Here is a 25,595-nt window from a genome sequence, read left to right as displayed (position 1 = left end):
AAATCGTCTTGTCATATATATAACTCATCATGCAATATGCCTCGCCATATAATAAAACTTTATCAGTGTTATTAACTTTTTAAAAAAATATTTTTAAATAATCTTAATTTTAAACTTTTTATTTTAGTTTAGATATATCAATTATATATTTTAAATTTCTTAATAATATTAAAAGTATTATATACGGTAAATTTATGTATTTTGAACATACACTTTTATATAAATTGAGTTATATATGTTCGTTTTAAAAAATTCAAATCACAATATATACATATTAATTTTATGTATTGTATGATGATTCACAACAGTTAAAATTAAATTCAAAGAGAAATGATTGAAGAATAAAAAAAATAAATTTCAAATAAATCTTCTAAATATCTATATATGAAAATTTATGAATTTAAACAATTGATAGCATTTAATGCTATTAGTTTATAAAAAAGATTTAATCCTCAAAAGACTTTACAAAAATACTAATATGGATGTTTTATGCTCAGAAGCATACTAGATGTTTTATGCTCCTATAAGATGTATATAACTTTATTGAGTTAAGAAAACTCGAGTTATATGATTATATCATTATCAGTATACTTCAGTAGAAATAAGTTTTAAAAGTAATATTAGGAAAACTTAAATACCTACATCTCTGCAATTCACGTGGACATGGTGTGAAAAGATGCATCTTAAACCACCAAGCAAAACACATATTCTAAACCGTCGATTAGATTTTGGAAGAAAATTTTGTATTCTTATTTTTGTAAAATATTCTAAAATCATCTAAAATTTAATAATATCATTTAACATAATCACAATTCATTTTCTTTTCTAACATATAAAAACTCTTAAAAAATCAAATATCTTAAAAACTCATTCAAATCTTTCAAAATTATAAAATTTTAAAATTCAATCAAATTTTCTAAAATAATAAATTCAATATCTTCTTCATAAGACTTATGAGAGGATAACAAACAAAATTCCGCATATCTTAAGGGATACTTCACTTTTTAATTTCTCATTGAAAATATAAATGTAATTTGTTATTTTTATTAAAAAAATTTAACAAAAATAAATATCTTATTATATAAAGTTCAATGACAAAATTTCTTATTAACGAGATCATGACATGTGTCAAAAAGATTAATAAGATGTTGACACGTGTCAATTCTAAATTTATTAAAAAAAAATAAAAATGTAAAAAATTTAAAACCTACCATAAAAAGATTTTATATAAAATTAAAAAAAAAAACCTAATAAATAGAAATTCGAAATTTGAAATTAATATTGTTTACTTATTTTTATTTTAAGTTGCTAATTTTACAAGAAAAAATATTACATTTTTAATAAGACAAATAAATGATTGTGAAAATTATACAGTTAATTACTGTTTAATAATGTAAATACTCGCTTTTACAAAAAAGAAAAAGATTTTTGAAGTAGAAAAAATAATAATAAAATTTGAAATTATAATATTGTTTACTTATTTTTATTTTAAGTTGCTAATTTTACAAGAAAAAATATTACTTTCTTATAAGATAAATAAATGATTGTGAAAATTATACAATTAATTACTGTTTAAAAAATGTAAATATTCACTTTTACAAAAAGAAAAAGATTTTTGAAGTAGAAAAAATAATAATAAATCGTTATTATTTTGTTCACCAATCAAATAATTTTATTCAAAAAGACTGTTACTGTAATATATGTAAGATATGAGTATGTAAGATTAACGTATGTGTTTTTGTAACTATAAAAATATTAAAGTAAAGAGATATATAATAGGTTATTCAAAGTGTTCATAATTAAAATTTGTTGGTTGTAGTAAAAACTAAAGAGTATATTTTACAAGTAAAATATTTTTGTGTGTACAAATACATTTTTAGTGGTAATGAAATTCGAAATTATAATAAAGTTTACTTATTTTAATTTTAAGTTGCTAATTTTACAAGAAAAAATATTACTTTTTATATAAGAAAAAATGATTGTGAAAATTATACTCCCTCTGTATCACAAAGGATGATGTTTTAATATTTTCACATATATTAAGTAAAACATTTAATTTTTAGATATAAATACATTATTTATTTATAATAATATTTCTTATAATTATTAATCAATAGTAGTTCACCAAACTTTAATATTTTCATTTAATGATTTTTGAAATTTATAACTTTTTAGCATTAATGGATAAAAATCAATCTTTGTGATACAAGAAAAAATTCTAGAAAATCATCTATTATGATAAAGAGGGAGTACAATTAATTAATGTTTCTAAAAGGTAAATACTCACCTATATACACAAAGAAAAATATTGTTGAAAAAAAAAACATAAAAATAGATTATATCATATTTTTTTCACCAATCAAATAATTTATTCAAAAAGACTGCTATTGTAATATATAAGATAGGAGTATGTAAGATTAACATATGCGTTTTTGTAACTATACAAATGATAAAGTAAAAAGACATCTTATTATATAAAGTTTGATGTCAAAGTTACTCATTAACAAGATCGTGACACGTGTCAAATATATTGATTAGATGTTGACACGTGTCAAAATAAAATATTTTTTAAAATATAAAACAGCTAATTATATTTATAGAATTTTACATGTTTATATTTAAAAACAAATTCTAAATCAAAAAGAAAAATTAACAAAATCAATATATTTTCCATTGTATGCTAATTATATTATACGTATGTTCACAATAAAATTTGACATGTGTAAGCAAAAACTTTATTTATTAAGTATGTATATTAATCAATAATTAATGAATAACAAAGTTAAAAAGAATAATATAAGTTATTTAACATAAATTTAGTCGGATATAAACTGTATTTATCGTTGTAATATAAATTTTTTATTATGAGTAAGTACACAAAAACTTGAAAGAATAATGTACTTTATAAAAAGAAAATTTCAATACATGATGTGTATTAGTATAATTATACATGTTTTATTTTAAAGATTTTAATGCATGCAGTAATATGAGAAACATGTAAAAAAAAAAATAGAAAAATGAGTTTGTAGGAATGAATTTTTGGTTAATTGTTGAAAATTGACAAAAGCATTACTTATGAAATTATGACATATAGAAGAATAATATTTAGGATATTTTTGGATTTCCAAAAATTTGTGGATGTTAACTGACCTTTTAACTGATTATCTTTATTGTTAAATTTAAAATACTAACCAATATACATATTATCTCATATGATGCTCATATTATTTTATTATTAAAATTTCAACTTTAATTCACGAAAAAATGAATTATGGTTTTACGATGAAATAAATAGTTAAATTTAAATGTGATTACTAAACTGAATGTCTAACGAGGAAATTTATTTTAGATTAAAAATTTTCCAAATATTAATAAGTATCGTTTATTAAAAATCATTTAAGAATATTAGTAATTTTTTCTTATGATTTATTTTATAATTTCATACACATGTATTTTCATATGTCAAAACATAAGATAACTTGAAATAAATTATAATTTATAGAAATGAATTTTCAGTTATTTGATGAGAATGTCTCTATATCTTTATCTATGTTTTTATTTTATAAATTTTACTCATTGAAAATTGATTAAGATATGAGGTAAAATTAGTACTTATGAGATAACAACATAACAAGTATGTCTTAAATAATGTTTGACTCAGTTTTTTGAGAATTATATTTTGTTAATTTTTATTTGTATTTCCAATTGTAACTAAGATATAGATTTGATAAGATGTATTAATTGTGTTTGATATAAAATATTTAGTTCTATGCATTAAGATGAAATGTGTAATTAAACTTAAAATATTATTTATTATGATGGTACAGATATTTAAATGGTACTCTCTGTGCTATAAGAATTTTTGGGTAAAAAAACACAAAGATTAATAAACAATAAATATTATTAATATTTATAAATTTTCAACCAATAGAAAAATATACTGCATAGCTTAAATAGGCATAGCTTTAATCTAAAACATGTATATTACTATTAAATTATTCTTAATATATATATTTTTTAATTTTATCCGCGTTATAACGCGGACCTTTATCTAATACTCGTTGTAACTACGTTTCTGAGTTTGGTTCTTTGGTTGTCTTAGTAGCAATATATGGGGCATCATGTCGGTGAAGTTGCGGTGTTACAGTGGTAATGTGTACCTCGTTTCTACTAAAATGTTACAATTTCGAATCTTCAATTTGCCGTTTTGTTAATATTTTCTATTAAATACAGTTGGGCCGGCCCTGAGTCTGCAAAATTTGCCCACTTCTTAAACCAAAAAAATCGACAGATAACGCCATAAAGGAATATTTGTATATTTGATTAAATATTTCCAATTCTGATATAGACATACGTACAGATTTGTTACTTTGCCAGTTTACAATTTTGTTAACCCACAAAACCTTATAACCAGATTAATGAACACATCCAAAGAGGAATAGGAAAGAGCACTTATATGAGAAATCGTTTAGGTGAAAAACTCAAAACCCACTTTTCTATTCCCGAGCCACTTTCTTCTTCCGTGGGATATCAGATCTCAAAGAGAGAAACGATGATAATTTCGGAGCTTCCGTTGGATTTGTTAGAGGAAATACTATCTAGGATACATGCCACAACACTGAAATCAATACGATCGACTTGCAAACTATGGAACTCTTTATTGGAAGACGAAAGCTTCACCAAGAAACACTTTCGTAAAGCAGAAAAGCAGTCTCTGGTTCTTTTGTTAAAGGACTATAGGTTTTGTTCAATGAATGTTGCTCCTCCAACTATAGAGTTTAAGGCTCCACTTGTCCTAAACGATTCCTATTTTAATCTAAAACAAGTCGACATACTAGAAGTTTCTCATTGCGACGGTTTGTTGTTATGCACCACCAAAGACGATAGACTCGTGGTCTGGAATCCATGTTTGGGGAAAACCTGGTGGATCCAACACAAAACTGGCATGAGATACTGTAAGCTTGCTCTAGGTTACGTAAACAACAAATCTTATCATAGCTACAAAATCTTGAGGTTTTTGGAGGATCGTTACGTATTAAAGGGCGCCAAAGTTGAAAGGTCTGAAATATATGAGTTTAGCTCTGGTTTATGGAGGATCCTTGACGAAGACGTCAACGATCTCGACTGTCTCATAATATCAATTAGCGTATCTTTGAAAGGAAATTCTTACTGGCTGGCTATGGATTATAAAGACAGCCATATATTGTTACTCAGTTTTGATTTTACAACAGAGAGATTCAGACGTATGTGTCTTTCGCCATTTCATTATGAGGGTGGCATGGCTCTATCAGTTGTTAGAGAAGAAAATCTCTCAGTGTTACGTGTGAGCCTTCTTACGTTCAAGATTGAGATATGGATGACCAATAAGTTTGATACTGAAGTTGCGTTGCAATGGACCAATTCCTTTACACTAGATATACCCGATCTCTATAAAGTTCCTCCACCTTTCTCCAGTTTTGTACTGGACGAGGAGAAAAAAGTGGCTTTGTGTTGTAATAAAATTCGTGAGAACATGATTTACATTATTGGACAGGATGATAACTATCACAGAAAAATCCCTTATCCAGAATATACGAAGGAATCATGGTGGCCGAATGAACATGCTTTACAATATTCTAGAAACATACCATTTATTTTTAATTATGTTCCAAGTTTGGTTCAAGTCGAGCAAGGTAGCCGCACAAGAAAAGTATGAAACTAGTCGGAGAAGAATAAGCCTTTTTTTTTTTTTTTTTTGCACCGTTTTCCTTTCTTGTCGCCTTTTTATTTTATACTTTTTGTAGACAATAATACCTTTTTTTGTTTAATGTAATGAATTGATATAGTATTGATTATTTTACTTAATGACTTATTTCTTCTTTGCATTACATTAATTGGAGAGCAAGTTTTGTCGCTGATTTACTGTAAGCATTATGATCCTTTAGTTCATTAACATGGTTGGGTTTATCGGGTCAATGGGTCAAATTTGGATTCTCTTATCGCAAATACAAAACGCGATTAAAGGTTCTAGTTTTTTATATCAACTCTTCTCATTGTTCTTGATAGAAGTGGTTCTCTTCAAATGTTGTCAACTCTTTCTAAGAGAGATTCGTTGCTCTATCCATGCATAGTTATGGTTGTCACATTGTTCGAAAATGCTTGATAAGTGGCAGTAACAGGATTAGTTCAAAAAAAAAAAAAAAAGTGGCAGTAACAGGAATGATGCTTTCATTATTAGTTGAGCTTAATGATTAATTGCTTACTCTGGTTACATACGTTTATGGTAACTATGTTGACCAAAATTGTTCACTCTCAGCCTTCAGATTTTGATTAATAAAAGTCAGGAAAAAAGTAATCCCAAAAATGTGGGAACTTGCCACTCCACATCACAAAATAAACTTCAATATCGGTGCACCACCATTCAACAATTGTTTGTACGTGCATTCTTTTTCGTGTCCGTGTGTTTTTTGTTAATATGTGGTCGACATTTTCTCCTTCCTTTTCATTTTCCATGGATGTCTAAGCTTCCTAGAGCTTCTCCATCAAGGAATTTAATGAAAGTATCTTAAAGCAAATTTTATTCTTAATTTTGAAAAAAAGTGAAATTAAGAACTTCTTAAGAAACTTTAATATTTCATAGGTCCATTGAAGGTTGTTAAATTTGAGGTTCTTAAAAATATTTTTGTTTGTAATTGTAAATTACTATGGTATTTTGTTTAAATTTATAACACATTTATACTTTTAAAAATTTAAAAATATCCATCTCTATCGATATCTCCCTGCAAAAAAAAGAAAGCCATCGACAGCTCAGTACATTGCATTTTAAATACTGTCAAAACCGGCATTGAAAAGTAATGGTATATGTTCGGATAGTTCATAAAGGATATGTATTTTACCCTGAGTGCTCGTTTCTTGAGCTTGTTCATGACGGTGAAATGCTTCAGCCTTGCTCTCACTGTCTTTGCATTCTGTACCTAGCACTTGCTGAGCTGTAAGACGGGACTACCAACGATTTCGTTAAACCTCTCTCCTGCAAGGAAAACAATGGTGTGAGTTTCGATCTTTTACCAAACCTCAGAGTGATAACGTTTTTATAGAGCACCAAAGCCACATTACCTGGTTTAAAGAAAACAGAGAGACCAAAATCAATCGCCTTGAGAGGTGCAGTCTCCTTTTTGTTTCCAAACAAGAAGTTCTCTGGTTTCAGGTCCCTATGCATTACCCCATGCTTGTGACACACCTGGAAAAAGACACATTGGAAACTCATTAATCTCACATCTAAAATCACTCCTAAAGACTCTTAATTTACATGAAAAGAAATGATTTTTGAATCCTTTTGCAGCAAATTATGCCCTTAAAAGCAATGCTACATATCAATAATTTCCAAAAAGCTGAAACAAAGAATCAGCAACAATGGCAATGATCACCTAACATTGGTGCGGTGAAACTGATCGGATCTAACGCAATGATGAATCATGATGCTGGGAAGAATGAATTGGAGATGATTCATAATGCTGTGGAAGATTTGCGGAAACAGCTCGATTCCATGGCGATGAGATCAGCGAAGATGAAGACTATGGAGTTTCCGATGTTTGACGGAACTAATCCGTCCCTGTGGCTTTCGACGGTGGCGGAGTTTTTCAGTGTTGGCCGTTTTACAGATGAAGATAAGCGTGATCTCGTGTGTTTGAGTCTAGAAGGAGCTGCGTTGAAATGGTATCTTCGGGAGATGTCGACATTGACGTTTAGCGATTGGCCTGCCTTTGAGCAAAGAATGTTGGCTCGTTTTGCTCCGGTGAAGAATTGTTCTTCATATGAGGTCGAATCGTTTTGTGTTCATGAACCGGTTCCAACAGAATCATCCGTTCAAGATGCAGAATCGATTTCAGAGCTTGAAGCGGAGACAAATGAATCAAACATGGAGGCTGATGGTGTTGCACAACCTAAGGTATCGAATTCAGAATTGGAACCTAGCCTTAAATTTTGCAATGAACCATTGACTGTTTTGGGGGAATGGCCATCTGAAACTGTGTGGAGAAATCGGGAATATCCACAATCTGGTTTTGAATGTGTTAAGAACAAGAAAAATGCACATAAGGTGTTTGATGGATTGTTCCCTACAAGCCATAGACTTCAGAAAAAGAAGAAGCTGAGTTTGTCTCCTAAGACATGGAAATTTAAGTTCAAAAACATGGTTATGTCGACCAAGAGATCACAGCTGGATCATAACATTTGTTTAGTGGGGAAGAAGAGAAGATTTCAGAACCTGAGACTGAAAAAGCAAGCTCACATGTCAAGGGTGATGTCTAAAATGAGGATGTTGTATGATCCAGTAGGCATGAAACAGCTTTTCCATGGTGGTCTGAAGCCCATGTTCTTGTTTGAAAGGAAATCTGAGGGCAGTTTCCAAGCTATTGCAGCTCATGTTCTAGCTTTAGTTGTTGCAGCTCATACTGCCACTAGTAATGATAAAACGTGGAACCTTTCAGAAACCTCTTTCTTCTTGGGAGAAACTGTTCCAAATGACGTTGTTATGAAGCTGAATGGTGAACAAAATGTACAAGATCCTTTATTAACTCATACTCAACAAATCGTGAAACAGCTTTTGCATTGTGGTACGGAGCTCTCTTTTGTTTCTACCAAGGAATCAAAGAAAGGTTTTCGAGATATTGATGTTAAATCTATACTACATGTTAGTATTGATGAGATAGCGCTGCAGCAACTCCTTGATGTCAACGTTCCACTCATCCATCACATTTCTCTTGTAACTAAGCAAAAGGAGGTTGCAGTAGAGTTTCAGTTTCCTCATTACAAGCTTGAGGACAAGCTAGCTCTCAATGGAGGAAGTAATGGAGAGGCTGCCACAGGACAAGCAATAGATGTGATGGTGTCTAACTTCCAAGTTAAGCATAGGTGGAGAAATAAGGAACTGCAGCTACTGATTTTACTGTTTCAGGTTCAACATGGTTTGTTGATTCAACAACATTCTGATCCTTCACCTCTTTTATTCCATGAATGGAATTCTGGTCGCTTTGTGGAGACACTTTTGCAATGCTATATAGCGGGCTATTGGGCAGAATTGAGAATGGAGATTCACAATTATGAACAGGGAGTTTTTTTTCCACTACCTGGGAACAAAGCTGTTGAAGGAATTTCTTTGAATCAACATATACTAGCCGAGGAAAATCTGGGTTTAGCCAACAAGAGTATGCTGCAAATTCATCTACAAAAAATGCAGAAACAGAGAAGGGTTCCCAAAACTTGGATGTTCAAGTATAAACAAGAAATTGAGAAACAAGCAACATCACTGTCAAAGGAAATGAGCGCATATGCTTCTAGCAGAACTACCAGCGAGTTTAGACTCAATCTGATAGTGTCCTTGCCGTGTTTTCATCTGGTGGAGAGATTAATCTGTTCATGAGATCATAGGGACCAATATTTGTGACTTGCTACTGCAATTTTCTCTCTTAAAGCTTGAGGACAAGCTTGTCTAAATGGGGGGAGTATTGATAAGGTTGGTCTAGTGATTCAACCTAAGAAGAGAGTGGTGACGTGGCTAATGAGTGGCTATGGTTGAAGAGAAGCTCTAATTCTCTTAGAGGGTTTACAGTTAAGAAGTATCTGAAGTATAAATAAGGGAGAGGAGTGTCGAGGGAGGATTATGTTGAATATTGTGAATGTGATCAAGCGATGTGCTTGTGTTTGGAGAGCTGAGCTAGTGATGTGCTAGTCTCTCTCTTATGGTGTGTTGGGAGCTGAGCTAGTGATGTGCTAGTCTCTCTCGGTTCTTATCAGTTAGTTGTAATCGGTTAGTTGTGCAATTGGAGTTAGCGATATCATAAACCTAACAATAAGATTCACACTAGAGCTTCAACCAAGACTGCAAGACATCACACAGCTCTCTAGCAACAATCCTATCAAACAACTCACCACCTTCACAAAGCTCCGTAACCAAATGAACAGCATGCTCATCTTCATAAGTCTCTTTCAAAGTAACAACATTAGGATGAACAGGCATATGCCTCATGATCTCAACTTCTCTCCTAACATCCTCAATATCCACAGCCGTCCTCAGCTTCTTCTTCAAAATCGATTTACAAGTTTGTACTCAATCATCTATATACCTAATCTCATAAAACTAATACTAGATAACAATTAATACATGAACTATCAAACAAGTATCTGTAGATATAATAAACACAAGCAGATACAAGAACTCAGACAAAACACAAACTTGTAAACAGACAGAGAACTATATTCATCGAGGGATATATATACATAAGAACAAAAAGAGAATAACCTGTTTGAGAGAATTGGGCTAAGAGTGACTTGAGCTTTGGTACTACGCTCACCAGAAACTCAATCCCCACACAAAGCAGCAGATTCATACGCATTTTTTACAAAACTAACCAAGCTCTCCTATCTAAGAAACACAAGTTTGACCAATCATCATAGTAAAAATTCCTCTAAATTAATAATTTCAACAGTTCTAATTAGCTAATCAACATCGAAACCGGTTTTAATAATCAAACGTAATCTAAGCAAATCAAATAACAAAATTGTAAAGACTTGTGGTTCGGATAAATGAATACCGCAAATCTTGATAGGAGCCTCTTTCGCTCCCAGTAACCTCTTTATAACATCATCAACCACACTATCTTCCATCCAAAACTACAATACCGAACAAAAACCCTTCAAATTTGAAACACCAGCGGGATTTTTAGATAAGAGTTTTGTTTTCTCCGTCGCCGACCTCCAGTTTCGGAACTCTGTTTTCGATCAACGTGGTTCAGAATCGTCTTGATGAACGATATTACCGGTGGTGATTGTAGAAGGGAGAGATGAGAGCAGAACCAAAGATGATAGAAGAAGAAACCGGAGAAATCGAAGCCAATCCAAACCATTCTCTATCTGAATTGCAAACTGAGAAAGAGAGAGAGAGAGAGAGCAGCGCAAACGAGACTAAGAAAAAAGAAAAAGAAAAATCATTTTCTCCCCAGCCAATCAGATGTCGACACAACCTCGATCCTTAGGGAATTAGAAACATCTAACATAAGGATTGATCACTAAGGTAAATTTGTTTTTTTTTCATTAATATGATTTATTTTTTAACTTAAGCAACTCTTAAGATATTGCTTATAACCTTTGATGGACATGAGCTGAATCAAGTACTCACAAAAGAGAATTATCAATATTTTTGTAGAGAAGAAAAATCAAAACATTGTTTTCAAAGAAGAAGTTAATATTCTATCCAAGTTTGTAAACTAATACTATATAAAACAGTTAAATTAATTTGGGTTTCTCAAAGTTACTATATTACTAGGTATTAACCTGCGGTAGACTACAGGTTGAACTTTTTATTTGATATACATTTTTGTAATAATTTTTGTTATTGTTATGTTATTAATAATTTTTTGTGATTATAAATTCTGTTTGCTTATATATAATTAATTTGTATTTTAAGAATGTTTTTTTACAGAATTATGTAATGTTGTTTAGTTCATTCTTCTTAACTACTACAATCGAAAACTTGCTCACCATAATCTTCTGAAATCATCTACATTTTAAAATGACATGAACAGAGTGATTCATTTACAATTAATTAAAGAAGTGAAGTTATGTGGAAATTACATATACCACTTGAAGAGGCTGATAAATCATAGCAAGAGATATATTCTAGTGGTTATGCTTGTTTGAATTGATCTCTCAAAACCTTTTCTAATGATAATATCAAATAATAATTACCTATAGATTGTGTCATTGATGGGATTTTTCATCTTATTGTTTTTCTCACCTTCGTGTAAATGGGAGAGAAAGAGTATGAGAGAGAAACTATAATGATGTCTTATTTTAGGTGCAAGTATATCGGTATTTAGTTGCACTGATTTTTTGTTTTACGCCAATTAATATTTTTAATTAGATTACTAATTATCTTTAGTACCCTTAATGATTTTATCCTTGTTTGAACTATTTCTAATGGCATTTCATTGTAATTTCTTACACATTCTAATGTTAATTTCATATTTATACATTTCAATTAATATAGTAGGATAATGATAGTATTCGAATTGAGCAGATGATATATGGCATCCTCTAAATTCTAAAGTTTAGTAATTATATAGATGATTTCATGACAAATTCGTTTAGAATTAATATTCACTGAATTTTTATTGTTACTATATATTTCTTTTAGATTAACTGACAATTTCTTTTTTTTTAGATTAATATTCATGGCATCTTTTTTTTGTTGATTGGTCTATAATCTAGATTAACTGTGCTAGCAGTAGTACTTGTTGTTCCTTATAGACTAAGGTATTCGATTCATTTCTTTTTCACATGTTTAATTGGATTGTAACTTGGAAAATCAACATATATAAAAAAAATCCAGTCGTATGTCACTAAATTAAGTACCAAGAACAATGTAAGTGATGATGGAATTGAATAGTGACAAATCATTTTAAGATAGTTTCTCATTTTGAAAGGAACTCTAGTTACTAAAAAAAAGGTTTCAGTTCTTAAAAATTATGTTGTATCCTTCTCTCCTTCTCTTATCCATGATAGAAACTATATTTTCTTTGAATATTATTCATTTATTCAAGAAAAATTATGTATCTTATCATATATGTTAAACAATAAATTAATAAATAGATTTTAATTAATATAGAAAATGATCAAAATATAGTTAAAATGCTCAAAATGCTCAATATAATACAATCAATGGCCAACATTATGACATCTCTATCGATGTGCTTATACATAATATTCGACATAAACGAGAGTTTGGCATCAAAAAAATCTGGTAGAGATGATATTATTGTGTAATTCATACGTTATTATATTATTTATCATAATTTAATAGGTTTTTTTGATCTGGTAAATATTTATTATGTCTTTGAAAAATATCAGGTTGAACTATTATAAATTAAAATTAAAAATATATTTTATTGTATATAATTATGCATTTTAAAACATAAATATTCAAATTTGGCACATAATAAGTACATGTCCCTACTCTTCATATTGGTTTTCTTTCTTGTGAATCTGTTTTTTTTATAACTGTTTTATATAAATAAAATAAAATTTTATTGTATATAATTATTCATTTATAGACGACTGTTTTAGTTGTAGTTCTTCTTTCTTCCTCTTTGGATTGAAATCTAGCCATAGTCAGAAGAAGGAATTGGTAACCAGACTTTCAAAGAACTCTTGATGTCAGATCCGAGAGCAGTTGAGTATCTTCTAGGATTTATGTTTTAAAGTATACTAATAGAAAGATGATTTATGTTTTAAAAAACATATCCATTTGTAAATTCTTTTAGAGTTAATATATATTCATTGAATTTTTGAGTGTTACTATCTTTTAGATTAACTCATCTTTTATGTTGATTCGTCTATAACCTTGATTTATTGTGTGCTAGCGGCTATAACCGCGGGCTGAACTTTTTTTTGATGAAAATTTGCAATAATTTATTTTGTTATTATGTTATTTATAATGGTTTGTGATTAAAAAATTTGTTGCTTATATGATAATTTTTGTATTTTAAAAATGTTTATTGAAAACCTGTCAATAAAACATTTGCTTGTAATGAATAAAATTATTTAAACCTTTGTTAAATCTTTGTTATAGTTGTGAATTAAGTAAAAAGATATAAATTACAAATTAGTTTTGATTCTAACAGTTTTTTTTTTTCTACAATTTATTTTATTTGATGTTTCCCCTATTTTCGTTTTTTAATTAAAAATATTTATTTAATTAATTATTTAATCTTAATTAAGTTTTTCTAATGGCGATTGAATGTAATTTTTTACACATTTTAAGGTTAGTTTTATATTTGTACTTCCCAATTAATATAGTAAGATATCAAATCATAATTACCTATAGATTGTGTCATTGATGGGATTTTTCATCTTATTGTTTTTTTCACCTTCGTGTAGATGGGAGAGAAAGAGTATGAGAGAGAAACTATAATGATGTCTTATTTTAGGTGCAAGTATATCGGTATTTAGTTGCACTGATTTTTTGTTTTACGCCAATTAATATTTTTAATTAGATTACTAATTATCTTTAGTACCCTTAATGATTTTATCCTTGTTTGAACTATTTCTAATGGCATTTCATTGTAATTTCTTACACATTCTAATGTTAATTTCATATTTGTACTTCTCAATTAATATAGTAGGATAATGATAGTATATGATATATGGCCTCCTCTAAATTCTAAAGTTTAGTAATTATATAGATGATTTCATGACAAATTCGTTTAGAATTAATATTCACTGAATTTTTATTGTTACTATGTATTTCTTTTAGATCAAGGCATCTTTTTTTTGTTGATTGGTCTATAATCTAGATTAACTGTGCTAGCAGTAGTACTTTGTTGTTCCTTATAGACTAAGGTATTCGATTCATTTCTTTTTCTCACATGTTTAATTGGATTGTAAACTTGAAAAATCAACATATAAAAAAAGTTTTCCAGTCGTATGTCACTAAATTAAGTACCAACAACAATGTAAGTGATGATGGAATTGAATGGTGACAAATCATTTTGAAAGGAACTATACTTACTAAAAAAAAGGTTTCAGTTCTTACAAATTATGTTGTATCCTTCTCTGCTTCTCTTATCCGTGATAGAACAACTAATATTTTCTTCATATTTTTTGATATTTTTTCCTACTTCGCGTGTAATGGTGTGTTTGCTGGAATTGCATCAAATCGGTATGTTTTAAGCTTAGAATATTTTACCTTTTTAAACAAATAATCACGAAACACACGAAGCTGGTGGCACATGAAAAATTCAATGAAAACAAATATATATATTTTGCGTTAAAACTTGAAGCGGACTGCGTGAGACTTCATGTCAAAGTTCTAAAGATGAAAGATCATGAAAAGATTTTGGACTATAAAAGTTTTGATGCATCAATCTTGCTGAGAATATTTTATACAACAAAATTTACCAGGTATAGTATGATTATATATGACTTGAGTGGATTATATTATATTGTTCAAGACTTCAAGTGATCACATTGTCACACTTACATAGTTACATGTGACCATGAGGAGTAATAAATCCCAAACAGTTTTACCATCTCTACCATGCTTCACTAAGCATGCATCTATTTCGTGCAAGTGATGTTTTTCACAACTAAAGTATCCGTTGTAGAGTCTAACTTATTTTTCACTCAAAGTTGTATATACGTATTAAAATATTATTTCCATTCCATTACGTAACTCACCCCCTTCACTTTACACCAAAACCAAAAGCCTCCGCAAAAGTAAGGCTTGTGCAAAGCATTCAAGGTTCTAATTTCTAAAAATATTTTTCTATTTTGACGGTTTAACAAAAATAATTAATTTTAAGAGAATATACAGTAGATAACACAAAAGAATGAAAAATAATTAAGAAACTACCATTTGTTTACCGTACTTTTGTCAAAAAGATAATAAAATTACCAAAATTTGTCTTATTCTTCTTCTCCCTCTTTCTTCTTCGGTTTCTTCTCCTCCTACATCCCCATTGGTGTTCTCTTCTCACCATGAGATATCATTATTTCTTCTGTTATAAACACATTAGACAACATCAATTCTTACTTTTCTTGCTTCTTGCTTCTTTTCTGTTTCTCTCTTTCAAATTGCAGAAAATATCTCACTTTATCTCTTTGAATTTCAATTTATGTTGGAATCTCCATCGTCGTGTTTTTTTTTATTTAATTCATGACATTTTCTTTTGTAACACGCTACTTTATCAAATTACAGGTGATAACATAATATCTCTTTCATTAATAATTTATTTTCTTAAGTTACACGTTATTTATTAAGACTAGGTACTAATCCGCAGAAAACCGCGGGCTGAGCTTTTTTTATATAAATTTATTTTGTTATTATGTTATTTATAATGGTTTGTGATTAAAAATTCGTTTTGCTTATATTAAAATTTTAGTATTTTATAAATGTTTATTGAAAACCTGTCAATAAAACATTTGCATATAATTAATAAAAATGTTTAAACCTTTGTCAATTAAACGCAATTCTTGCTATAGTTGTGAAGTAAGTAAAAAGATATAACTGACATATAAAAAAAGAAACTAAATATAGTTAGTGAATGTTCTTAAAAACCTCTTTGAAAACAACATTCATTGTTTTTTTTTTTTTTAATGTGGCTTCCTTTTCTTGTCTGTAATAAGCACCTTCAAGCGTTGAATATATTTAAATCTCAACTTAGTTTTATTTTTCTAAAGAATGGTGGCTAAAAGAAAAATATAATTTTTTAAAATAGATAAGATATTATATCTATATATTTCATCTTTTATTTATTAATTTTCAAAATCTAAGCCATATATATATTTTATTTGATTAGATTTTTGATAAAAATTTTAACCCGTGCTGGAAAAGTTTTTTGATAAAATTTGTGGTTATATAGATTTTATTCGATTAGATTTTTAAAATCTTAGCTGTTAATTTTGTTTTAAGTATGAATTACTTTTGATTCTAATAGTTTTTTTTTTTTTTTTAACTTTTCTACAATATATTTTATTTAATGTGTTCCCAATTTCCGTTTTTAATTAATTATATTTATTTATTTAATTAATTAATTTTAATTAAGTTTTTCTAATGGCAATTAAATGTAATTTTTACACATTTTAAAGTTAGTTTCATATTTGTACTTCCCAATTAATATAGTAGGATTACGTGTGATTTCTTTTGAAAACACGATTTTTAATGTAAAAACATATTGTTTTTATAAATGATACGCTTTTTCTTTTAGTATATACTGATATTTTTATTAATTGATATGTTTTTTCCACAAATAGCAAAACGTTATTGTACTTTTGTCGTTTGTTTAAGAGCACTTTTGAATTTTTCCTTCTCTTACAAATGATAGTTACCTTAATTTTCTGACACAATGATATTTTCTTAATTTCTTTTCGATTTCATTGTAGTTACTAATATTACCTTATTTTTAATGTGGTATATGTCAGTAGAAATTTCAGATTTTTTATAAATTATAAAACTACAAATTAAACTGTACGTACTACAACCTTAAACTGAGAAAGAAGACCGGATTACTTCGCATTTTAATTAGGCAGTTGATAAACAATCATTTTTGGCTCATTAAATTACCTTAACCACGTATTCATATATGCTTAAAAAAAAATTAATAATATTTGTTATTTCCATCTATATTTATACATTTACAAAAGTAAACAAAATGAAAACATATACGTTTCGTGAAACAGAACGTTATAGAACCAACACTACTATCACTATCCCCGTTTCGCTTTGTTAAGAAAAAAAGTGTAATCTAACCTCTTCTTCACCTAATAAACCCGTGATTACAAAAATAAAGTCATCCTTTTATTTATTTAATATCATTACAATATCCATAACAATAACAAATATTTATTTTTTGGTAACCACAAAAAATAACATGAGGCTAAAAAGCGCGTCTGCTTGAAAAAGATCACGCGCACAGCTAACCCCACCGTCCAAATTCTTCTAACTCTAAAAAAGATCTCAACCGTATCTTTATCCACATCATACGTTTTTACACGTGTCACTCGATCACCTATTTTAAATTACCAGATATATTATTATAATCTTATCCTTTTTTTTAATGCTTTTCTCCCCTATAAATATCTCCCCCCTTTCTTCATCTTCTCAGATCTCTTCCGTCGCACACGAAACAAAAACAACAACAAATCTCAAAAAAAATTTCAATTCGAATATTCAAACGATAGACTTCGTAATAGAGAGTGAGAAAAAAAATGGCGCTTAATATATCGCATCAGCTCGGAGTACTCGCCGGAACTCCGATCAAATCCGGCGAAATGACCGATTCGTCGATATTATCTGTTTCACCACCATCGGCGAGGATGATGATGTCCTCAAAACCGATGAATCGAAACTACAAGTCTCACGGGACAGATCCATCGCCTCCGAGGAGTCCTGTTTTAGGCGCGACGCGTGCGGATCTGTCGGTGGCGTGTAAAGCTTACGCGGTGGAGAGCGGAGTTGAGACCATCGAGGAACAGAGATCGTATAAGGAAGGAGGAATTGGGGAGAAGAGAGAAGGAGGAGGTGTTCCTGTGTTTGTTATGATGCCGCTTGATAGTGTTACGATGGGGAATACGGTGAATCGGAGGAAAGCGATGAAAGCGAGTTTGCAGGCGTTGAAGAGTGCTGGTGTTGAAGGGATTATGATTGATGTGTGGTGGGGTTTGGTTGAGAAGGAGTCTCCTGGTACTTATAATTGGGGTGGTTATAATGAGTTGCTTGAGATGGCTAAGAAGCTTGGGCTTAAGGTTCAAGCTGTTATGTCGTTTCATCAGTGTGGTGGTAACGTTGGTGACTCTGTAACGTACGTATCTCTCTCTTTCTCTTATTCAATCTCTTTAGTATTATTGTTAAACATTTTAGTGATAGTTAGGATTGGGGATTTTAGGCTAGGCAGGTTCGATATAACATTGGTTCTGTGAATGTTTAGTTTGATCAGAGAGAGTCTTGAGGAAGTTTTAGAATTGAGGCTTACATTTTTTGCAGATTGTGATTTAAGTTTGTGTAGGCACAAAAATGTTCCATTTTCTTTTTTAATTGATTGATGGAGTAACGTGTACGGAAAATTGCTGTGACACGTGATGATACAATGTTCAAGAAGAAAGTGATAGTTTCAAGAGTTTAAGAGCCACATCTTTTTTTTTCTTTGTTACGTGAGCGTCTCAAATTAAACATTTCGTCTTTTTCTCTGTTGTTTTCTCTTTACGAAACTCTATACTCTTTTCGGGTCTTTTTTGTTTTTTCTTTCTCATCATCCCATCTTATGTCTCTTTCAAGATTGATTACAAATGATGGATTTTGTAGTCAAGACGTTTCTTTTATATGGACCAGTGACTTATTTTTATGTCTTCAATATAGAGTTACTTCATATTAAGAGTAAATAAGTCATTGTCGTATCATTCACTAATGAAACGTTGGGTTCTAATTGGGAATTATTTTTCTTCTGCAGTATTCCTCTGCCTCAGTGGGTTATTGAAGAGGTTGACAAGGACCCAGAGCTTGCATACACTGATCAGTGGGGAAGAAGGAACCATGAGTATGTATCACTTGGCGCTGATACACTCCCGGTTCTTAAAGGTAGAACTCCCGTGCAGTGCTATGGGGATTTCATGCGTGCTTTCAGAGACAACTTCAAGCATCTTCTTGGAGACACCATTGTGGTATGTTTTAGATTTTTTTCTCCGTTTCGTGTTTCATTTTAGAACATGCTTCTTTGACTCTCTTTGTTCCTCAACAATGTTTTGGTTAGAAGTCTGAGTTTGGATTGAATTCATTTTTTCAGGAAATCCAAGTGGGAATGGGACCTGCAGGAGAGCTGCGTTACCCTTCGTACCCTGAGCAAGAAGGGACATGGAAGTTCCCAGGGATTGGAGCCTTCCAGTGCTATGATAAGGTAATTACCGCAAATCACATATGGATAGCCTCTGATTCATTTTGCAAAGAAAGTCATACTAATTTGGTTTACTTGCTTTGATTGATACAGTACTCGTTAAGCAGCTTGAAAGCAGCAGCTGAGGCTTATGGGAAGCCAGAGTGGGGCAGTACTGGTCCAACCGATGCTGGTCACTACAACAACTGGCCAGAAGACACTCAGTTCTTCAAAAAAGAAGATGGTGGTTGGAACACAGAGTACGGAGAGTTCTTCCTCTCATGGTACTCTCAGATGCTGCTAGATCATGGTGAGCGGATTCTTTCATCAGCCAAATCGATATTCGAAAGTACGGGTGTCAAAATATCAGTCAAAGTCGCTGGAATCCACTGGCACTACGGGACCCGTTCTCACGCCCCTGAGCTCACAGCGGGATACTACAACACAAGGTTCAGAGATGGGTACCTACCGATCGCCCAAATGTTAGCCAGGCACAACGCCATATTCAACTTCACATGTATCGAGATGAGGGACCACGAACAGCCTCAAGACGCGCTTTGTGCACCAGAGAAGCTAGTTAACCAGGTGGCTCTAGCCACTCTGGCCGCAGAAGTTCCTCTAGCTGGTGAAAACGCATTGCCTAGGTATGATGACTATGCGCACGAGCAGATCCTCAAGGCCACAGCGCTGAGCTTCGATCAGAACAGCGAGGGAGAAAACCGAGAGATGTGTGCATTTACTTACCTAAGGATGAACCCGGAGTTGTTTCAGGCAAATAACTGGGGAAAATTTGTAGCGTTTGTGAAGAAAATGGGCGAAAGAAGAGACTCTCATAGGTGTTGGGAAGAAGTTGAGCGTGAAGCTGAGCATTTTGTGCACGTTACTCAGCCGCTGGTTCAAGAAGCTGCAGTGGCTCTCACTCACTAGAGAGACAGAGATTGTGGCATGGTTCGATGGTTTATGTCTGTATGCGATCCCTAATAATGGAATAGTTCTATGATGATGCCGAAAAGATGTTTAGGCTTGTTGGAGTTTGTGTATGTATTGTTAGTAAAATCAAAATGTATGCCACAGCTCTGGTATTTTTCCGGTCAGGTTGTGGCATTCATTCTACTACTTTTAATATATGCTAAAAGATGTATATACTCTTCAACGGAGGGAGAAAGAAATAACATTTCTTCAATATATAATACTATGAATGAATGATATATCGTAATGTAAAATTTATTACAATAGTTGCAAAGATGTGCCTTAGTTTTGATTTGTTGTGTACTTTAGCACTGTTCGTATAATTGCTTGGTCAACCATCATATGAGTTTAATTCATTGGAGGATGTAAAATATAAGAACTTAGACCGTAAACTAGCTACCAAAATCCACATAGGTAATAGCGAATCCCAAACTTGGCATTGTCCACTTACAAACATTATGTGTGGGTGTGGGTCATTTGGATTGTACATTTGGGTAAGAAAGTATTTGCTTAATGCCTAAACAACATTACTCCCGAAACTAGTTGGAAACAATAGTTACTACTTACTACACACCAGGTAGCTTATGGCCTTCATTAATCTCAATCTCAAAACTTGCTGACCAAAAACACCATTTACCGTGCCTTTATAATTAACTCAAGGTAAACCATTAACTAAGAAGCTTTATCAATGTTTTCACCAAAAGATGCAAAAGAACGACCAAATTAGGGAGACCAAAACACAAGTAGTGATGGATGTTTCTTCTAAAAAATAGTAGAGAAGATTAGATGAAACAAAGAAATAATTAAGGACAGAGGAGCCGGATTAATAGGGAAGTTCACGTGAAGTTACAGCTTAAACCAGCCAAACACATATTACTAAATTCTCATTCTCACAAACAAAAATCGTGGGACCAATCTAATCTTTTTAATTGATTATGTGGCTGTAAAACCTAAAAACATAAACTATTCAGTATGAATAAGATTTGTGATTAGAGAACAGTCTTACTTTTGTCTCTTTCTCTATATGATTAATTTGACCCTTGAGCCACTCAAAAACAGGTCTCTCTATTCCCCTCCTAATGTGACATCTACCCACATATTATCTATTATTTGGGGACTTGTGACTCTGGAAACTGATTACTAATATGAAATGAAAATAGTAACTATAGAGTTATAGTCTTATAGAGTATATAATATATAACATAGAGAGAGGGATGGGTCCAAATAGTTGATGATGGTCATGGACCATGTGAAAAACAATGAAAGCCCACACCATTAATTGTGGTAATGGATGAGAATATAGTCTTGTAGTTTTCCATGTCCTTAAACCTAATCTTCTAACACAATTCTCCACCTTCCCTTCTGACATCTCCCATATCACCCACTTCCCTTTTAATTTATTCCATTCTACCAATCTTTAATTTACCTTTTTACTGTAGTGTGTTACACATGTGAGTGAGTGAAAAAACAAAGCTAGAGATATTTATTACAGATTTGAGATGCTCTTTTTAGAAGGGGCCATATATAAATGGTAGTGTAGTACTAGTGGAGCTAACTCATTCACAATTATGACTTCTCTTCATTGAATGAAGGAGAGCCTCTCTACATCAATAAATAAGACAACAACATAGGTTTCAGAGAAAAAAAAAGTGAGATACTCCTTTGTTAAAATATTCTTATTCCATGTTATAAAAGGAAAAAAGAAAGATCGAAGAAGAAGAAGATACATTCACAAGATTAGATATGGGTGGATGCACAAGCAAGAAAGTGAGCGGAAAAAGTATGAAAAGTGTGAAGGAGACGTCGAAAGAGAAAAACAGAGGATCAAGAAGACCCATGGTTAAAGAGAGAGATGAGAGAGAGAAGGTGATGTATGCTCAGCTTAAAGAGGCGGAGAGAGAGTGGAGGAAAGAGAGGAAGAAGCTGAGAGAGGAAGTGAGGAGACTAAGGGAGAAACTTGAGGAGAGAGAGGAAGCAAAGACAACAACAACAACAACCACAGAGGAAAGAGAATATTGGAAGTGGGTTGTTGAGGAGATGTGTGTAGAGAGAGCAGTGAGAGATGAAGCCGTTGAGAAATGGAAACAACTCTATTTAGCTATCAAGAACGAGCTTGATCATCTCATTATCCACACTACTTCTTCCTCTGGTAAAAAAAAAAACTCAACTCATTTCAACTTAATGTGAGAAAAAAATATGGATCCTTAAAGTGTCATTTTTTTGGTAGGAGAAGCAATAATGCAAATGAAACTTGGGAAGGAAGAAAAAGAAGAGGAAGAAACAGAAGCGAAGACTGTGGAAGTATTGAGAGATGAAGTTAGAGTTAAAGAAGAGACAATTGAGACACTAAAAGAGAAAATAAGTTTGATGGATAGACAAAAGTACGAGAAAGAAAGAGAGATTGACATATTGAGACAGAGTTTGAAGATTCTTGGAAGCAAAAAGAAGAAGAAGAAGAGGACAGGATCCTTAGCATCCATGAATCTGTTGATATTGAAGACCAAATGTGTCAAATGTACATAAAACTCTTTTTGTCAAATAGTCTTTTGCAAGAACAGTCATATCAGTCAGAGAATCTTGATCCACAATGTCATATTATTATTTATTTCTCTTTTGGTTGTTTTACCAAAAAAAATATATTGGGAATATAGTAAAATCATATCACTATATGAGTTCAAAAAGCACATGACCCATCAAAGATTTTTCACAAATTAAATCATTTTTGTTTTTGGTTTTTGTTTTAGTACGATACGCTCTTGATGCAATTATTTCACAGTTGTGATCATGAACCATTTCATTATAGCTCAAACACCTTATAGTTCCAATTAGAAATGTTGATTCTTACCCTGGTTGAATTAGAAATGTTGATTCTTACCCTGGTTCCTTTGATCTTGGACATCTCACATTCTTTGCGATCCTGTACCGACGGAGTGGTAGACTGAAGACCAACCCGATTTCCGGTTTGGTTTTCTTTAGGTTCTCATTGGTAAATTATATCCAAAATATTCTTTTTCTCTCTAATCGGACTTAGCTTTTAAGATTGATTATTTTATTAGGAAATGCAACTTTTTAACATTCATTTAATGTTTAGTTAAATTTCCATGCTAAATATTTGTTTTCAAAGATACATGTCAAAATTTAAATGATCACGCACATGTAAAATTAGCATATGTAACTAAGTATTTTTGTTAGTTTTCTTTTTTAGTTGAAATTTTTTAATAATTCTTTTAGATATAGACATGTAAGTTAATTATACAAAGTGAAGTTTATACTCCATACTTAGAGTAAAAAACATTAACATGTGACATCTCTCATTATGACATGTGTCATTACTTTTAAAGTTATATACATCATTATCTATTTTTGTTAAATTGAATTGTATTATTATATATGAGGGACACATTCTTTGTATTCTCAATAAGTACATTTTGTTTTTTCCTTAGAAACAATTACAAGTGTTGTGTAGGTTTGAAAGAAAATAACAAATACAAAGATATCTAATGAAAATACAACATTCTTCTTTCTATCTCTATTTTTTTCTTAATCTTAAGAAATATTGCAAATTTGAAGACAATAACAACTCTATATCTCTCACTAGTCATAGAGAAAAAAGTTCCATAAAACTAATACAAAATGGTTTTAATCAAAAAAATAATTTAATTAATTATTAAATAACACATAACTTTTGTTTGGATTTTCGAATATACTGATTCGGATTAGAGAGTTTATTGGTTGATGAGGTAGAGATTTTAAACAATTTTCCTCATGAGTTATCAATAGTTGTAGTGTTGTACTCATTATGTACTAGTACAATAATTTCCCACTATATTAACTATCTGTTTATCAGACATGACATATGAAGTTAGGTTCTCAAATCAATAATTACAACATATTAATGATGTCACAAAATCTTAATTATTAATTTAAAGTTATGTATTAAAGTTGTCATAAATTGTATTAGAAGTAGCCATTATATTTTTAAACACAAAATAGTGTGACATACTTATAAATACATATTCACAGATCATGTTTTTATAGCATATCATTTTTGACCAAAACAACTATTGTCTCATGTTGCATTTGACAACTAATTATGATAGAAGATTAATTATTTTACAATTTTTATGTTATATTAGATTATTCTTGAAAGTTAAATATTCAGTATAAACGATTAATTTATTTAATACTCTTTCCGTTTCATGAAAAGTGTCATTTTGACACATTTCAAACAAATTAAGAAAATTTTAAATTATACATATTTACCTCTATTTTAATAAGTGGTTAATGATTTAAATTTAATGAAATAAACATTGGGTTAGGGATAAATTATAAAATTCAGCGTAAAAATACATTGAAAATGTTGAATAACACTTTTTATAAAACAATTTTTTTTTTCTTTCTAAAATGACATTGTTTGTGAAATAGAGGAAGTATGACATATAAAAATAATCAGTCTGAAAATAACTAAATATTTTTAATATTTATTTAATCATAACATATTGCATATTTTATTATATTAGTTTCAAATTCACGCTACACGTATAACTCTTTGTGGTATATATATATATATATGTATACCTAACAATAATACAACAAATTTTTTCTCTATCTCTATTTTTCTCTTAATCTTAAGAAATATTAAAAACTTTAAAAACAGTGGCAACTCGATATTTTTCACTAGTTTCGATTTTCTTTGTTTATTCTGTTTTTGGATGATACCTCAAAGTTAATAAAAGATTAAAACACTCAAAAATCATGTGGAAAACACTCAAAATCGTCTGGTTGTAACTTGTGTTTGGTTCAGTTTTGATATTTTTGGGGCTTTATCCTTTTTAACAACATTTATTTAAATTTGAAGATTTTTTTTATAGTAGAATATATATATATATATATATATATATTTTTTTTTTACTTGACTCCTATATTATAAATATGGTATTTTAGTGGGGTATTTTTTTTGTATTATAGATATGGTTTGATTTCTTTTGCGGTATTGATTATTAAAAAAAAAAAGATGAAACCAAACCAATTTATTATCTCTTCAATGCAATTTTATAGCCAAATATTTCATTACAACTTTAACACAACTTGAATCAACTAATCCCCTATATAAAACCAACGAGTTAAACCCAGTATTTATCTTTTTCCAATTGGTTATTTCAGACCCAATTGAACCCGATTTGACACCCTTACCTACCAGTCTATCACTAACTTAAATCCAATATA

General features: G+C 30.6%; 2 protein-coding genes, 1 long non-coding RNA gene and 1 pseudogene across 5 annotated transcripts; 3 read left to right on the top strand and 1 right to left on the bottom strand.

The window, feature by feature from the left end:
• Window positions 1-4,549: 4,549 nt before the first annotated feature.
• Window positions 4,550-5,695, top strand: LOC109131694 (putative F-box/kelch-repeat protein At3g22730 pseudogene; annotated as a pseudogene).
• A 900-nt stretch (window positions 5,696-6,595) lies between these two features.
• Window positions 6,596-11,010, bottom strand: LOC147926698 (uncharacterized). Of its 2 annotated transcripts, XR_015582805.1 has the most exons (5): window positions 10,572-11,010; window positions 10,280-10,402; window positions 7,096-7,219; window positions 6,876-7,009; window positions 6,596-6,758 (listed from the first exon to the last, which is right to left on the bottom strand). It is a non-coding gene; the product is annotated as an uncharacterized LOC147926698 (long non-coding RNA). The 2 variants fall into 2 exon arrangements; XR_015582804.1 differs by lacking the exon at window positions 10,280-10,402 and having other exon boundaries at window positions 10,572-10,959.
• Window positions 11,011-17,552: 6,542 nt separating this feature from the next.
• On the top strand, window positions 17,553-20,633 carry LOC104746962 (beta-amylase 1, chloroplastic). The gene is made up of 4 exons (XM_010468521.3): window positions 17,553-18,335; window positions 18,981-19,191; window positions 19,314-19,424; window positions 19,515-20,633. Exons 1-4 carry the CDS (start codon window positions 17,743-17,745, stop codon window positions 20,325-20,327), a joined length of 1,728 nt encoding a protein of 575 aa, XP_010466823.2. The 5' UTR covers window positions 17,553-17,742; the 3' UTR covers window positions 20,328-20,633.
• Window positions 20,634-21,905: 1,272 nt separating this feature from the next.
• LOC104746961 (uncharacterized) lies at window positions 21,906-23,050 on the top strand. 2 transcript variants are annotated; one of them, XM_010468519.3, is made up of 2 exons: window positions 21,906-22,518; window positions 22,597-23,050. In XM_010468519.3, the coding sequence occupies exons 1-2, from the start codon at window positions 22,113-22,115 to the stop codon at window positions 22,890-22,892; spliced, it is 702 nt and encodes a 233-aa protein (XP_010466821.1). In that variant the 5' UTR covers window positions 21,906-22,112; the 3' UTR covers window positions 22,893-23,050. The 2 variants fall into 2 exon arrangements, with proteins under 2 accessions (XP_010466821.1, XP_010466822.1); XM_010468520.3 differs by having other exon boundaries at window positions 21,923-22,518; window positions 22,603-23,050.
• Window positions 23,051-25,595: the final 2,545 nt, after the last annotated feature.

The sequence above is a fragment of the Camelina sativa genome, chromosome 15 (assembly GCF_030686135.1).
Source record: "Camelina sativa cultivar CO46 ecotype springtype chromosome 15, ASM3068613v1".
In the NCBI taxonomy this organism is placed as follows: Eukaryota; Viridiplantae; Streptophyta; class Magnoliopsida; order Brassicales; family Brassicaceae; genus Camelina; species Camelina sativa.
This window is presented reverse-complemented; position numbering and strand designations above follow the sequence as displayed.